Source organism: Indicator indicator, chromosome 5, assembly GCF_027791375.1.
Source record: "Indicator indicator isolate 239-I01 chromosome 5, UM_Iind_1.1, whole genome shotgun sequence".
Classification (NCBI taxonomy): domain Eukaryota; kingdom Metazoa; phylum Chordata; class Aves; order Piciformes; family Indicatoridae; genus Indicator; species Indicator indicator.
Window position 1 is genome coordinate 6614309 of NC_072014.1, and position 18078 is coordinate 6632386.

The 18078-nt window shown below is 48.0% G+C and overlaps 1 protein-coding gene across 1 annotated transcript in view; it reads right to left on the minus strand.

Annotated features, from left to right (window-relative positions):
- Positions 1 to 216: 216 nt before the first annotated feature.
- Positions 217 to 18078, minus strand: part of PLCL1 (phospholipase C like 1 (inactive)) — a 208985-nt gene continuing 191123 nt past the window's right edge. The window contains exon 6 of the mRNA XM_054381175.1: positions 217 to 399. Coding sequence (XP_054237150.1) covers positions 217 to 399 — 183 coding nt within the window. The remainder of the gene's footprint in view (positions 400 to 18078) is intronic.

Consider the following 18078-nt stretch of genomic DNA (forward strand, 5'->3'; position numbering starts at 1 on the left):
GCACGGGTGGGCGCTGGCACGCAGGCAGCTCGGCTCCATCAGGAATCTCGCTAGCAGGGTTCAACTTCAATTAACTGCGTTAAAACACTGACACTCCGAGGCCCTCAATACTATCAGCACCCTGCAGAGGGCATTCCTGTGTGCATTGTTAAATGCTTTTAAAAAAATAAGAGTTATTGAATTCTGAGCCCAAGGCTGTGGCAGCTCTGCCTCCCCTCACAGCCGTCCGCTCTCATCGCCGGTGTCCTTCTCCTGTATTGCCTCCAGGCCCCTTTTGGACTTGGCATCCCCCTGCCCGCTTCCAGCCTTGCTCAGTCCGCACGACAGGCACGCCAGCTGGATCTGCTTCATGTTCTCCAGAGCTTCGTTCTTGGCATTCTTCAGGAGGTCTCCTTGGCCCTGAGGATGCACAGACAAACAGGGAGGAGAGAGTCAGGGGACAGATGAAACGCTCAGGACTGACAGCAGCAATTGTGTGCTCATGTCTGCCCTATCACTTGGTGCTGTGGAACAGTCCCAGCTCCTGTCTCAAATCCCCTCTGTCCCCCCAAGAACACCACCTTCCACAGAAGGGACTGAAGCCCCTTCTGAAGAATGGCACCCAGCTCCCCGAGGAAGGCAGCAGCCAGCAGAGTAGGCAGAGCGAGCAGGCATTCCCCACATCTGTATCTTGTCATGTCACCCCTTGGGAGGTGATTCAGGCCTGGCCTTAGGGAGCCACAGAGGAAGGTGGCTCTTCCCTGGCAAGGGAAGTGATGGCACATGGTACCCCTCTCCCCATGCCACTGCTCCATCCTTGCACCCTGGCATCAGATCCCATATGGCAATGGCTGCATGTCCCCAGCTATGAGACCAGTTACCCAGACCTCTTTGCCCCTGGGTTTGGTACCCAGCCTGGGGCCCACCTCTCGCAGGAGCAGGCCAAGCTGTGTGTCCATAGAAATACCACATCCTGTAGTGCCACAGTGAATCTCTCTGCACCACTCTGTTTGGGACCTTCACAGAACCACAGTCAGAGAATGTGGCTGGAAGGGACCTCAAAAGCTCATCCAGTCCAAACCCCCTGCCAGAGCAGGATCATCTATGTCAGATCACACAGGAATGCATCCAGACGGGTTTTGAATATCTCCAGACAGGGAGACTCCACAACCCCCCTAGGCAGCCTGTTCCAGTGTTCCATCACCCTCACAGTGAAAAAATCCCTTCTCATATTCCCATGGAACTTCCTATGCCTCAACTTCCATCCGTTGCCCCTTGTCCTGTCATTGGGCATCACTGAGAAGAGCCTGGCTCCATCCTCTCGGCACCTTCAAGAACACGAATAAAAATGAGGCTTCCTGAGCAAAAGCCTGCTTCTGTATCTCCCCAGAGCACGTGAAGGTGAAGCGACTAACAGGATGTCAATCTGATTTGTAACCATCAGGAAAAATGTCTTACATGAAATTTGCATTAAGGAGTCGTGTTCAGAAATGCCAAAATGAATATTTATGGAATATTGATATCCCAAGTGCTGTGAAGCGACAAAGTTCTGCTGCCAGAGCATACACAGAAACAAAAGCCAGGAGATGCACCTGGCTATTAAAATTCAGTATTCACTAGGAACCTGAGCTCTCTTTTCCCAACATCACCCAAAGTGCAGCACTTGCTGCAACTGGTTGTACACATATTCAGAAGGAACACCTTGGCTGACTAAAATGTCACATACACATCCCTGCCACCTGACCTGACTTACAAACCACCCAGGCTTGGTGGGATGTCAGAGGAAACCACAGATATTACAGCAGCACAACAGAGGAGCAACTGATCAGCAACCCTCCTTCAGCTTCTACAACAAACCAGATGTGTTGGGTGAGTCACAGCTCGGCACCTTCCAGCAGCAGGAGCATCCCTCTGCACCCCCATTCCCCAGAGCTCAGAGGAAGGATTTATCCCACAGTCCCCTTTTTGCCAGCGCCTGGCACTGGACTTGTACCACCTGAGTCCCTGAAAACAATGTTCACAGCCAAGAAACAATGATGGCTTGCAAGTGCCTCTGCACTGGTAAACACCACGTGGGAAAGCACGTCACCCAGGGATGGCAACATGATTGCCTCACCCCCTGGTGACATAAATTTGTCCCAGCTGAACAACGCAAATGGCAACCCAGATGCTGGGAACCAGGCTCAATGCAAGAATGACAACAAGCTTTGGGACTGTGTGGGTGGCTCTGTGCTATCTGGGAAGAAGCCTGCAGAAGAGGAGGCTCAGGGGAGATCTTGTTGCTGCCTACAACTACCTGAAGGGAGGTTGTAGCCAGGTGGGGGTTGGTCTCTTCTCCCAGGCAACCAGCAACAGAACAAGAGGACACAGTCTCAAGCTGTGTAGGTGGAAGTTTAGGCTCAATCTTAGAAAGAAGTTCTTCACAGACAGAGAGATTGCCCATTGGAATGGGCTGCCCAGGGAGATGGTGGGGTCAGTGTCCCTGGAGGTGTTAAAGACTGGATGAGGCACTTAGTGCCATGGTCTAGTTGATTAGTTAGGGCTGGGTGACCAGTTGGACTTGATGACCATGGAGCTCTCTTCCAACCTGGCTGATTGTGTGATTCTGTGAAGCTTTCCTGAAGGGATTTGTATCTCAGCAGCATGACAGCCATGGGAATACACAGACAAACAGCCTGGGACACAGCAAGCAAACGCCATTGAAAACACAAAATGAGAGCCACCTCCACAGCGCCTTCACACAGCTGACATCCTGCTTTTAGGGCAGAGGTTGAGCTTATGGTGGAGCCCAGGAACCCCACAGCTGCCTTAAGCCCCCAGCACACTCCTCTCTGCTAGTGACAGGAACAACACACCGCAGCAAGAGCAAAAAGATCCAAGAGCAGTATCACTAAGGATGTGGTAAGGTCAGCAGAGAGGGTGGCAGATACTTCAATACCAAAACCCACATTTAAATACTTTGGGTTTAGGATGAAATAGACCTGGCTGCAGCAGGGCTGCTGCTTTTCCTTATGCACGTGGACATTGAGCAGACAAAAATCAGTGCAACGATGCTTTGCAGCTTTAGCTTCTCAAAGTCATACCCTGGGGCTATGTATTCAAGTACAGGAAACAGAGAAATCTCCTTGGAACAAGAAGCAACTCCAAGCGGATGTCCCTACAACACCAAGAACAACTAAGCCCAAAACCTGGGAGGGCCACACATCAGAGAGGTAAAACCATGACAACAAAGGCCCAAGCACCTTGAAGCAGCTTGTGTCCTCTTAGTTGGGGTTTCTGGAGAAAGACTCCCAGAAGCCCGTCCTCTGCTGCAGCATGGCCAACATCCCCCTGGGCAACAGGAACATGAAAAATAGAACCATAAAATGCATTGGGTCAGGAGGGACCCTCAAAGGTCATCTTGTCCAACCTCCCTGCAGCATGCAAGGACATCCTTAACTAGGTAAGGCTGCTCAGGGCCCCATCAAGTTTGACCTTGAATGTCTCCAGGGATGGGGCCTCTAGTACCTCTCTGGGCAGGCTGTTCCAGTATTTCACTACTCATTGTAAAGAACTTCTTCCTAATGTCCAAGCTGCCCAAATGTCCTGTCATGCAGCAGCACCAAATGGACACAGCTCCACAAGCTAACACAAAAAGAGCTTCACTTGAGTCTATGTCATCTTCTTCCTACAGAGTCAGCACAAACTGTTTTGGGTTGGAAGGGAGATTTAAGATCATCTAGTTCCAAGGCTCCTGCCATGAGCAGGGACACATATCCCCTCTTCCTTCTCAGGGTGAGGGCAAAGCACGGAAATCTTTCACAGATGGTGTCTTTGCCTAGGGACTATCTGAGACACTCCTTTAAGGGAAGCTACTGGGGATTTGATACGTCTTTGCTGGTTGGATATGTCAGGCTGGATGACAGCCTGATCCCCCCTGCCAAGACTTGTACCTGACATCCCCAGAAGCCAAGATACTTCACAGCCTGTGTGTGAGGGTGCTGAGCCACCCGCCCTCCCTTATGTATATTCTGATTTCACATGTCAGTAGCCAAGCAATTCAGATTACAGATTTCATCCAAGGCAATGCACAACACATCTCTGGGTTCCAAGGAGAAAAACACTCCTCCTGAGAACACTTCCAATATTTTGAAGCCATTCTTATTCCACAGCAATCTAAAAACAGAAATGGACTTATCAAAATAGCACACTTCCATTCATGTACAGAGTAACTGATCTGTGGCTTTGCCTCCTTGTGTTTTTTATTTTCAAACAGCTGGTTTGCTTGAGCAAGCTAAAAAATTATTTTGAATCATCTGTCACAAGCAAATTAACGACAAACCAGCCCCCTCTGCCAGAGCTGTCATAATTCTCAAGACACCATACAAAAAAAAAAGAGAGAAAAAATATCTGTGGGCATGCTCTGTTTGAAAAGCCATCTGCCTGCTTTGAAAAACTGGCTGTGAGTGTAATCCACTCAAGAAAAATGTCAGCAGAATTGTGTCAACACCTTAATGAACTAAATACTGGATAGAAGCTGGAGTAAACCTGAACTGCATGGTTGCATTGCAGCAGCTGTCATAAATCAGTCCTCATGATCGTCTCTGCACGCAGAACAATCCTCTGTGCCCTTACAGACAAAGCATCTCCTCCAGACAAAGAGAGTTCATGATGGCCCACTTCAGCATCCATCCATCTCTCTCCCCTCTGCTACTGAGATCATTTGCCTTCCTGAAAATAAACACTTGGGAGAAAGGTTCAGCTGAGCCCTTGCAGGACACTAAATGAAACCAGAAGAGAAGAATTGAGCATTCTGCCTGAAAAAGTGATCCAGGGGCTTGTTTCTATTGAGAGCTTGGGAACATTAACCGTCAGGTTTCACACACCTCACTGCAGCTATGCACAAACTAACAGCATGGCACAGAGCATGCAGCTCATCAAGCAGCTAAGATTAGAAACCTCTACCTGGGCAGGTTAACACTACTTAGAAAACAGGGATAATCCCACACGGCTTAAATACTGCTTGGTTTCAGTGACAACCCATGAAAGGCTTCCAGTGGCGTTAAGCAGGCACTGGCCACAGATGGGAGGAATTCTGGGTGTTGTTTTCTGTTTTTTCTTCTTCTTCCCTCCCCCCCCAATCAAACTCCTAAGTTTCTATGAGTCAGATGACAACTCACCATATCCAACAACAACTCAGACTCTGAGGCTGACGAAATGAGAAGGTGGGTTAGGAAAGTGGCACCATGGTGTGTTTGACTCCACTCCATTGCATGGCTATTTCTACATAAATGCAGGGGCATGGACATTAATAATTACTATTTCTGTGCTTACCCTTCCTAGGAAACACTCTGTGGCACGTGGGTCATTTTACACTGCCCAGCACTTGGAAGGCCAGCACCGGCAGGTCCTGAAGCCCCCACACTGGCAGATGCCCATACCAGCTACAGTTGTAGTTTGTGCCTGTTGCCCTTTGTCCTGTCACTGGGCACCACTGAAAAGAGTCTGGCCCCATCCTCTTGATACCCACCCTTTAGATATTGATAAGCATTAAGAAGATCCCTTCTTGGTCTGCTCTTCTCCAGAGGAATCCAGGAGGACCCTGAAGGCCAGTAATTACAGAATCATAGAAGAGTTTGAGTTGGAAGGGACCTTAAAGATCTTCTAGTTCCAACCCCCCTGCCATGGGCAGGGACACCTTCCACTGGATCAGGTTCCTCAGAGCCTCAACCAACCTGACCTGGAATGTTTCCAGAGATGGGACATCAACAACTGCTTTGGGCAACCTGTGCCAGTGCCTCACCACCTTCACAGTAAAGAATTTCTTCCTCATTCATGTTGGATCCTAGATAATGTATGCTAACGAACTGAAGAACCTTCTACTGCTAATTCTGATAGATCTTGAAGGAGATGTTCTCTGAGGAACATCTTGCCTGTGCAGAAGTGAAGTGCAACAACAGGCTACCCCAGCACCTTGCTCTGCTACTGGTGAAGAACACAGGAGGTTCCACCTAAACTTAAGGAAAAACTTTTTCACTGTGAGGGTGCCAGAGCCGCTCAGGCTGCTCAGAGAGGTTGTGGAGACTCCCTCTCTGGAGAGATTCCAAAGTTGCCTGGACATTGTGGTCTTGGGCAACCTACTATACTAGAAGTCCCCAGAAGTCCCTTCCAACCCCACCATGCTGGGATTCTGTGAAATGCAAAATGCCATGGGGAGCAGTAGGGCCTTCCCAGCAGGGAAAACCTGGTGCTTCCAAGGATCACAGAATCACAGAATGTTAGGGGTTGGAAGGGACCACCAGAGATCATCGAGTCCAGCACCTCTGCCAGAGCAGGATCACCTAGGGAAAGTCACACAGAAACACATGCAGGTGGGTTTGGAATCTCTCCAAAGAAGGAGACTCCACAGCCTGCTCCAGGGCTCTGTCAGGGAAGCAGTGGCCATGAAAGGCAGGTTGTGATCTGCTGCTTGCTACAGCAGAGAGCTGCTTATCTCCTGGCACATTCTCTGACAGCACATCCTGGGAGCTCTCATCATGGGCTGAGTAAACAAACACCAAACAACAGCAGTCTTACCACTCATGCCACATCACTCCCATCATATTACTGCTGGGTTTTAACTTTTTCTCAAAGAAAGAAGCTCCCACATTATTATTTCATCACAAAGTAAAATCTCCAGAGGCTGGCTGAGAGAGGCAGACACAGACAAATAAAACAGTAAATTGGGACACTCCACATTTCAGAGGCAACATGGTCAAGGTAATGGGACTCATGGACCACAAAGGGGCATTTTCCAAGTGCCAGAGTGGGAGTTGGATGGTCTTTAATATTAATAAGGAGGCACACAATGAAATGGTCACACATGGCTTCGGCAATCTAATCCTGAGGAAATCATTAATGAAATGATTGGACTGCGTTGCTAAGCTTCTAACAAAAAGCAGATATTTTTCCATGCTTCCTTCAGAGTTAAAGGCAGGAACAATTGATGGGAATTTGATTATGACCATTCACATTTCAGAGCAGAGTACTCAACAAAACCCCACAGAGTATTTCTATGTCAGTGCAGACTTTAAAACTCCATCTTTTTGATCACTACTGCAGCAGTTTGCCACAGGAGCTTTGCTTTACTCTCTGTGACAGAGACAATCATGCACGTGTCGGTGTGAAGCATTCCAGTACATGACTGCTGTACACAAAGAACCCTGAAAGACAAAGGACTGCAGAACTGAACTACCTCACAGGAAAAGCAGGGGCCAGATATTACCTGCCAACTTGTTTTAAACTCTAGGCAGGTTACTTGAAAACCAGTTCCATCTGATTTTAACTGCTAATGTTTAACCCCCCAATCTAAACCAACCTGCCAGCCGCAGAAGAGGCTGTCCCACACAAACCCCAAAACTTTTAATCTGATTTTATCTGCCCTTTGGATTTCACTCCAAAGGTCTGCACTGACTGACCAGGGATCCACAGAGGTGTTCCCTGGGTTTTCCAGGAGACAGTTCCTTGCACAGGCCAAGCAGTGACATGCATGAGGCAGTGACATGAGTGGCTGGGTATTGGGGATGCTGGCTGCTTCTGCAGGTCTAGCACTGACTTCAAAAACACTTGTGGCACTTTTTGCCTTCTTTTCCAGCTGCTGGAAAGGTGCAGTTAAAATACAAATGGCTCTGCTGGAGATAGAGACATCCCCCTCAGCACCATGCTCGGCAAAGCTCCCTGGTGCATTACAAGCTCACCACATTGTACCCTCCCAAATCCTGGACACAGGCAGACCTTGAGAGCAGCCTGGGAAGTGGAAAGGACCAAAACACTTCCCTCATACAAGGAGAGCCTCAAAACCAGTCACACAATTAGCAAAGCAGCAAATACTTAGAAAATCTTCTGTTGCTGGCCTTCGCCAGAGCAAGTCCAGTGCTGCCTCGTGCAGCCATGGCAACTTCAGAAAGAGGATCTGTCTTTGGAATTCTCCTACAGGATTTGCCTAATGAAATAAAGGCAGAGGACATATGTGGCCAGCATGCTGTTTGAAACGCTGTCAAGTGCCCTTCTAAATCCCACTGCCCCCAGACCAAAGCCTGGGAAGGAATTAGTGTCAAGCCTCTGCTTGAATAACGCAGTATCGTTCCCTATTGGTCCTCACAGGCTGAAATCCTTGGGCTCTTGCAAATCAGTTGTACTGTGTACTGTGTGTGGCTACAGTTCCTTCAAGGAGGCATTTTAGGTATCAAGGTATGAGTGGGCTTTTGGTTTTGTTTTTTTAACAAATGCCTCTTGCTTCTCCCTCATGCGGGTGCTTAAATTGAATTACCTTAGAGCAGGCTGTCCAAAGCATTGACTGCAGCAGGAACCTGCTTTCAGAACTAATGCTGCTAATCTGATGGTAGCCATGTGCTGAGCACTTCAGCTGCTCCCGTGTCTCCAGCAGACAGCTTGCAAGCACAGCCACACAGGTATGGACTCTCAGGGTCCACTCCTGCCTACGTGCTAGGAACCTGCCTCTCTTCTGCTGCTGAGTCTGAAAGCAAAGGGTTGGCTGGGAGCCCCAGGGGTGCAGAGCCTGAGAAACCCCCACATGGCTGAAGAAATTGCAGCACTATTTATTTTTGATACATACCCATGAGATGGAAACCAAAACATCTGCATCCAGGCATTTATTGCTTAGTCCTCCTTTGGCCACAAAATTCCAATTCTCCATGTGTACCAGCACCATCTGGTAATTCCAGTAAAGTCCTGAGAGCCCCACACCCCCACCCCAGAAAAAAAAAGGGGGGGAGGGGGGAGAAAAATGAGGCAGAAAGCACAGAATTTTCTTGCATTTCATGTTCTTGGGCAAAAGGACCAGCTGCAGGAGAAGGCAAAGCACCCCTTGAGCAAATCACTTGGCTGGGAAGAGCTGGCACCTGCTCCACATTGCCACTCCCTTTTCTGTCAACTCAAAGCAATCACAGCATACCAGTAAGGCTCCTCCTGCCAATACAGGACCTATGTCTGATCTGTAACATGAATGCTAAAGAGAAAAAAAATCTGCTATCTGGACCTACTCCTCCAAATCTGTTGCATCTGCTTAGTCTGCTCTCTCCTGTACACAGCCTGACAGAAGCAATGCCATCCTCTGCTATCTGTGACCCTAAAATAAACAGCACTGCTTTTGTCTCAGCTTTTCTCCCCAAATCAAATCATCACAGATTGGTTTGGACTTGAAGATCATCCAGTTCCAACCCCACTGCCATCACCGGGGACACCTTCTACTAGACCAGGTTGCTCATGGTCCCATCCAATCTGGCTTTCAACACTGCCAGGCTTGGAGTCTCCACAACTTCTTCAGGCATCCTCTTTCAGTGTCTCACCACCCTCATGGAGAAGAATTTCCTCCTAATGTCCAATCAAATCAAACTTCTTCCAGTTTCAAGCCATTACCCCTCATCCTGCCACTCCATGCCTTTGTAAAAAGTCCCTCCAGCTCTCCTGTAGTCCCTACCAAATACTGGAAGTCTTCTCTAAGGTGTCCCTAGAGCTTTTTCTTCTCCAGGCTGAACAACCCCAGCTCTCTCAGCCTGTCTTCACAGAAGAGGTGCCCCAGGCCTTAGATCATCTTCATGGCCTCCTCTGGACCCAGTCCAGCAGTTTCATGTCCTTCTTGAGTTGGAGGCTCCAGAGCTGGACATTCAGAGCTGATCCAGAGAGGGATCCCATCTGTATCTAGGGATATGACCCATAAGAAAGGGTCCTTTAGCTCCTGCAGGGTCTGCCACCTTGCACTTGATTTCATCTGTCCAAAGTAAAAGACTGTAGCTGTCAAGGATAGAACATGCAAGCTTGCACTTTCCCTTTCCCACTCTGTTGTCCATACAGTAAAGCTTACTTCCATGTGTAAGACTGCCCTATCTCCGATGCAAGTTTTTGGGAACACTTGCCACATTTAGGGATGGTGGGATCTACCAGAGTTGATGGGGAACACTTGCCACATTTAGGAATGGTGGGATCTACCAGAGTTGATGGAGAAGAACTGTGAAGAATAAGAGATTTACCCATACGGGTAGATGCCATGAATAACTGCAAAGAATATGGGCTGATGGGATCTACCAGACTTGTTGGGGAAGAACTGCCTGGTCTCACTGAACACCTACAACTTGCACTTAACACAGTTTGGGGCTTTTGAGCATCTGTCCAAGCTCTCCCCGTCGGTCCACGTGGCCAATAACCACATATATTAACAGAAGATTTTTACTCCACAGCCCTTTGCCACTGGTGACTCCAGACTACCAAAAAGAATCAACTGAGTTAAATGTCATTTTACTTTAACCACAGCCCTCAGAATCTGTTGGCAGTGTGGGCAAACATTTTCTCTTTTCATTGTCAGGAGGCAGCAGCGGAAACTGGACTGGCACAATGAAGCAGGGAAGGTGGAAGTCGCTGGGTGCAAAGTTCAGCTCTCCTGACTCCTGGACTCACGCCAGTGCAGTCCTGCCTAGCAACAGAATTATGCACATCCCAATGCATGGAGAGAGGGTTCTGGTCTATGCTTATGAGGGAAAAGGGGAGGACTCAGCATTCCTAGAGAGTCATGCTAGCCCTCAGCTTCAGCAAAGCTCAAGGGCCAGGTATCACTCAGGGCCAGGTATCACTCAGGGCCAGGTATCACTCAGGTATAAAGTATCTTTATTGGGTGTGACTCAGGCACAGCGCCAGGGAAAGCCCAACCACCATCTCAGCAACGACACAGGAAGGAAGAAGTTCAATGGAGCAACTGGCAGCCTTCATCACCTTCTGAGCTCCCCCAGGCAGTTAGCTTAAATCAAACCCCCACTGCCCATGGGGAGCAGGGGTTTGTAGATGCTGGCATGTAATTCAAGGCGCAGGCAACTTCCTGCCGTTTATAAGTGTTGGGAACCTGTCTGTGACCCGCTGAGCACAGCTGCAATGAGCTCAACACAGATCACAAAGGTAGCGTTCAGAGGACGTTATGCCTCTTGGCACTCACCAAAGCTCACAGTCCAACACCACTGCTTCAGGCTAGCATCACTTTGTAGCTCCCAGAGAACTGCAAGACTGGGGTTTAACAATAAGCAAATGCTGGACCACTGCTTTGGGCTAGGACCAGTTCATTGCTCACAGAGAACAGCAAAGGGGCTCAACAATAAGCAAAGGCTGGAGCAAAAAAAATGGACAAGTGACCCTTCTCGATGCTCCCACCACATAGACATCAGCACTCTGGTCTCTCCCACTGATACTCAACAGCTTCAGATACTACAGGTAAATTCAGATACTACACAAAACATGAGGGAAGGAGGCTTCAGGCAGCAGCTCCCTCCTGCTATATCCCATCAAGGTCCCTCTAGAAACATTGCTCAAACACATGCTGCCTCATACCACAGCAATGCACACACAGGAGAAGCTCCCCAGTGGCACAAGGACCTGCATCTAAATGAACTGGGGACTTACCAGTGTAGCAATGTGATTGCTTTGGGTGACCCCCACCCCAGAGCCCATGGGTTACTCGGGTGCTGAGCTGGCACACACCAGCTCCACACTCAGAGAGAAACAAAGAGAGGTTTCACTCCCTGAGTCCAAGAAAAATCATCCCTTAGCACATTAAGCAGCACACCATGCTGCTTAATTGACCATCCTGAACGGAAGGGAGCAAAGGAAAAGCCCACCAAGGGCTTCAATGTCATGAATAAACATCCAGGTGAGGCACTGTGTGACACCTCCAAGCCAGGAAAGAAAGAAACTAGTGATAGAACAAGAGGCAATGGCCTCAAGATGCACCAATGCAGGTTTAGGCTGGACATTAGGAACATTTTTCTCACTGAAAGGATTGTCAGGCACTGGAAACAGGCTGCCCAGGGAGGTGGTGGAGTCACCTGGAGGTGTTTAAAAGCTGTTGTAGCTGTGGTGCTTTTGGATATGATTTAGTGGTGGACTTGGTAGAGTAGGGTTAATGGTTGGACTTGACGATCTTGAAGGTCTTTTCCAACCTAAATGATTCTATGAAAAGGCCTCTCCAAGCTCCTCACTAATGCCAGGTGTTGGGACAGAACCACAAGCCCTCGAGCAGGTGCAGAAGCCCAGTGCCATGCTATGGGCCAGGAAAGATCTGGAGGAAGGGCTCTCTGCTCCTCCAGCACACTGCTTGGGCTGTGGTGACAGAGCTGGTGGCTTGGCCTGGGACGTAATGCAATCCTTAACAGCTCACAGAGGCAGCTGCTCCTTTTCTTTCTTTGTTAGTACAGCCAGTGACAGATAAAAGCACGAAATGTGTGATTTTCTGATGATCTTACACTTTGATTACAGCTCTTTTAATTCCTCCAAATAAGGTCATGTTGTCAGATTGGCACAAACAAGATTCCTAACTTCCATGTCTTCCAGGGTGTGTTAATTAACTCCACCACACTCGTTGATATCCATGTCTCAGTTAAAAACGTCACCACTGCCGGGGAGGGGAGGGTGGCAGAAGTTGCTGAAGTTTCTATGTCACTTGTAGTTCCTTGATTGGAACTTGACTGCTCCTTGACTGTCTCCTCCTCCAAGGAATGGGAGATGACACTGTCCCAGTTTTTTACACCCAAGCAATCCTCCTTTAGCAAAGAGCCATCTATAAACATTGCTCCATTCAGTCATCTTCCTGCCCCCACTGCTAGCACTACACATATCTCAGTTCATAGAATCATAGAATTGTGTCAGTTGGAAAAGACCTCCAAGAGCAGTGAGTCCAGCCATCAACCTAACACCAGCATGGCCATTACACCACGTCCCAAAGAGCCATGTCCACATGCTTCTTGAACACCTCCAGGGATGGGGACTCCACCACCTCCCTGGGCAGCCTGTTCCAATGCCTGACCACCCTTTCAGTAAAGAAACGTTTCCTAACATACAACTAAACCTCCCTTGGTGCAACTTGAGGCCATTTCCTCTTGTCCTATCATTTGTTACTTATGGAGAAAAGATTCCCTCTCACCTTACACCAACCTCCTTGTAGGTAGTTGTAGAGAGCAATGAGGTCTCCCCTGAGCCTCCTCTTCTCCATACTAAACAACCCCTCTCCCTTCAGCAGCTCCTGTTCTCCAGGCCCTTCAGTTCAGCTCAAGAACATGTGCAGGAGTAGCTCATTTTCCTCAAAAGATGAGCATCTTCAAGGAACCTGAGCTCCTAGCTGCTGATCCTTGAAATAACTTCCTCAGAGGTGGTGATCTTGTTACTGCTCAAAGCAGCATGTGGAGAACAAACCCTCTTTGTATTCACACACCATCATCTGAATGTTATTAGTTACTTTTCCAGTTGCATTTTCTTTGGACCAGATGACCCAGCACCCCTTAAGAGAAGCTGGCCTTTGCACCCAGGGGCCAAAATCCCTGCTAGGTTGGTAGAGAAGAAAGATGACTGGGACTTAGGCTGTGATGGGGTCATCACCAGATCCCACACAGCTATCCCAGGGTGAAGTCAGCAGAAATATGGAGAGAGAGACTCATGAGAACCACATCACCTGCAGAGACAGCTTTAGAGTCATGAGAGCCAGATAAAGAGGAGAACTGGACACACAGATATGACAAAGAAATGGTGGCTGCCCTGATGCTTTAGCATGACTTGGATGAGATGCACAACTGGGGTGATGCAGAGGGAAGGGGAATTTGAGGCTGGGGAGAAGAGAGAGAAGACTGAGAGTGAGGCACAGAGGGGTATCTGAGGCTGGACAGCTGACCAAGAAGGGGCTCCCCTGAGCTGCCAGCACACACAAGGAGTCAGACATCTATTTTGGCAGACTAGCACCATTTAAACATCTTGACAAGCCTCCATTTGTGAAGCAAAGCTAAAAATGGTTTGCTATACACAGCATCTCAGCATGCCAACCCTCTGCCAGGCTCAAAGCCCCTGCTGCCAAGGTGGCCTTGGCACATTGATGCCAGGCACAGTGGCCCTGCCTGCTCCTGGTCCAGTCTCCCACCACCATCACTCTCCTGCATGCACAGCCAGCAGCCTGGCACCAGATCCAGGGCTTTTGGCAATTTGTCACAATAAAAGGCACATCACAAGGCTGCTTGCCATCTCTCTCTGGTTTGTTTTAGTCAAATACAAGGAAAATGGGCAAAGACAAGATATCACTTGAAGCTTTCCACACCATCTTTCATTCCTCTGAGCTGTTCTTTTTGTCCCAAAGTTACTGTTGTTCCACATATCTATCTGAAAGGCTGCCTCATCACCCATGTGTGCTTGCCCACATACACATCCATCCTACTGGAAAAACCATATCTGAAATACGTAACTTTGGATCACAGTGTCCTGTCCCCTGTCCTGTCATCCTATGATCCCCCCCAAAAAACCCAAGAGGTCTACACCAAAGGAAGACACTTGCTTTCTGGATGATTTTTGGTGACCATTTTTGGTCTGTCCTACCCTAAGGTACTACAGTGATTGCAAGAGGAGCTTGTCCACTGTTGCAGGAGCAGAGCCCTGGGACTGAAGGAAGAGGGAAGTGTGAAGCGTGGCAGAGATCCACATTTCTGCTCAGATGACTCTGGCCATCAGCTCTTTCCACAAGTGTCTTTGGGTCTCTGGGACCCCAGACGCTGGGTCACATGGAGACATGGAGAACACCACAGCCTCATACCAAGCATCTTCCATGCCAAGCATTTGAGCAGGGCTTACATCCACTGCAGCTAAATACTCATGTTGATTTTGCCTTGGGGTAGCAGAAACAACTATAACACAGCCTCTTACAGGCCCTTCCAAGTCCTCTTTGCTCTGCACCCAAACAGCTGTTAAAAGCTGGAGAAAAGTCAGGAAATGCTGGGTGTGCCGTGAAGGATCAGAAACTCTTCATGGGGCTTGGTTGTACAAGGTGAGTGCTGCTCATCACAAGCACCAGCACTGCAGGTAGGACAGTGTGCAGGAGCACATGGATCCCTGTGCCTGGGTGGTTAAGCACCAACTCTGCCTGATCCAAACATCTGGACAATCACTTTTTGCCAATCCTGCTGTGACATTACTGGACAAAACCCCAGGAATAACCAACTCATACGGGACAGTCAAGCCATGTCAAACCATCCTGGCCAAGCCATGCCCTAAGACACCTCTTCAGAAACTCACAGCATCATGAAGGAGCAAGACCTGTGAACTCTGCAGACTCTTGCTCTCCCTTTCCTTTGTTGCCAACCAGTTGGTATTTGCAGACTTAAGATTGCGTGGGTGGCCTTCATGTACCTATTTAATCTGCTCTAAATCCAATTCAGGTCTTGAAATTTTCCTTGGTCAGGAATACAGAGATCTTGGTAGAAACAGCATGAGGGCTTCACAAGCTGGTAGGGAGCAGTGAGGGACCCAGAGAGGTAGTGCTGTATGTAACAGTGTGAGAGCTGAAATCTCCGTCCCACACCAACAATGACCAGGCTAGCTCAGTCTGGAAGCAAATGAAAGCTGCATTTACAAGCAAATCTACAATCTATGATGAAATGCAATGAATATGTACAAACAGACACTATTCACATTTACAAATATGTACAATCAACAGAAAAGCACAACCAAGCCCTCTTTGCTTCCCCCAAGGGGCCTCTCCCCCAACCAGAAGGAATCCCCTCAGACTCCCCTGGCAGAAGGCAGAGAGTCAAGAAGCAGAGAGGCTGTTAGACTCAGCTTGTCAAGGTCAGTGTGTTGTCTTCAGCCAGAAAAGAAACAGCAGCAGACAGAAACCAAGCGAGCAAGCCAAGTCCCAGACTGCCCAACTCCCCAACCTTGTTTTGAGTAGAGATTCTTGAACATTTCTCTCTCTCCAATGGAAGTGTTTAGAATAATCATTATTTTGCTTTCTTACACCCAGTAGTGATTCATTTACATTCTTTCCCTTTTTCTGCTTGAACTTTGTGAAGAAAAATTGAAAAGTTTTAAAACCATCACACTGTACTTGTTTGAGACTGCTCATGGCATCACCCCCAGAGCTATGCTTGGCAGCATGGCTAACAGCCAAGAGAAGCAGTATATTCCAGATGATTAACTAGTGCCACACAGACTGGGATTACACTCCTTCTACCCTGATGCACACTGCTGAAGTAACAGGAGAAGTTTCCATTGTTAGATTCAACTGGCAAAACCCACTGAGACCAAGTGTCTTTTCAAAAGCTCCAGTTCCTGCCTTTGGGCAGGGACAAGAAAGGCAAAAGCTGCTGTGGTGAGCAGTGTGAGGAGAGCTCAGGGAGGCCTTCAGCAGCTGACCCAGCCATGAACAGCACTCTGCTAGTGCAAGAAGGATCTGCTTACCTAATGACAGGGTTTGGTCCTCTTGGTTTACAAAATGCACTGGTCAGAACAGTTTTACATGTAAATCACACACTTTTACCTCCTACCTTGTAATACAAAGCTTTTAAAAATGACTCAAATACTCTTATCCCTGAAAAAAAAAAAAAGTGGAAACAACTCCCCAGACAGAGGAGAGCTGTGGCACAGTCTGAGGCCAGAAGCATAGGTTTTGCCCTCTTCATGAGCTCTGAATAAACTAAACCCATCTCGTTCCCCACCTTTCCTTCTACATTTAAATAAACTGCATCAAGCTAAGCAAGCTGGGACTCACAGGAATGAATGGATGCTGGCCTTGCTGGACCTTTTCACTTTCCTTTTAGTGCTCTCAGAAAGCCAGCTGGTTTCTTTTCTGCCCCTTCTTTTCTTTTCTGCCCTTCAGTTCCTGTGTAAGAGACCAACCCAATCTAGTTACTCTGGGAATAATGAGAGCAGCTCTACATCTCTTCATATGCTTGCAAAATCCATCCTGTGAAGCTGACAGAGCACTGGAGTAGACTGCTCTGAAAGGTTGTGGAGTCTCTTTCTCTGGAGAAAAACCCACCATGATGCATTCCTGTGTGGCCTGCCCTAGGTGATCCTGCTCTAGCAGGGGGGTTGGACTCAGCGATCTCTAGAGGTCCCTTCCAACCCATATCATTCTGTGATTCTATGATTCTGTGATTTTGTGAAAGGTAGCCAGGGCACAGGGTGTGCAGAGGTTTGGAAGTCACAAACACCACTCTGGACTGCATCAGCAAGGGAAATGCAAACAATATGGGACTAGACAGCAGCAGAGGCACTGAACCTCTCTGGGAAAAAAGCATTTAGGGTAATCACATTCAAAACATATTTATCTGGGGGGGCCTGGAGACAACCAGACATAGAATAATACAATGAGTCCTGCATTTAAAGGCCAGCATGAAGTCTCCATGCCACACAAACCACTCCTGCCTGCTACTCTTGCTGGACTATCACTGTCACAAGATGACAGCAAATCCCCAGTATTTGTTGCTAAGACACTTCAGCTTATATTTCATCTATTTTTGCAGTTTCACAAACTGAGCACCATTGTGCTTATGCTGGGAAAAAGAGGGACATAAGATATGAGGAATTTTTTCAGGGTGCAGAGGGAAGCCTAATTGACACTTAGAGGGAAAGAAATGTATGGTCCATGGGATGCAGAAGCTTCACCAGGCTCTTGCTGAAGATGGTAGTGGAAACTGTCATGCAAATCCTTTGGCAGCAATTATATGACTCCTTATTGTTATCTTTAATTACAGCAAATGTCCCCAAGATTCTGCTGACCACTTTGCTGCATGCCAAGGAGCAAAGCCATGGTTCCTGCCTAACTGAGAGATGATTCCATGACTCAAATTGAAAGAAAGACTGAAAAGACCCAAATAAATCTTACTTACAAGATGAGTTTGAGAGAAAAGCATCCATTGCAAAACACTCCCAGGGTGCACTACAATAATGCTTAAATGAAGGCTGAGATGGGCCTAGTTCGTCTAAAGATGAGCAGCAACTCTGTGTGCTACCGCTGTATATAAGGTGCTTTAGAGTAACAATCACCAGTCCAAATGTTGCTTTTAATCCTAAAGAAAACTGATACCTCACAGTGATGCTAAATTCATCTCAGTTTAGGTGAAGTCTGTACGTAAAACTTTCAGAAATTTGGCTTTTATCTCTCCAAGTGGCCTCAAGGTACACATGTGGGGCTCTGCCACCCAAGGGAGAGGTCTGGATGCTGCAGGTTTCCCAAGCAACTGCAGGCTGATTGTCACAAATGACTGTGACAAAGAAACAGGGCATTTGTGGCCATCATCCTCCAAAAGTGCTATTTGTGCACAGTTT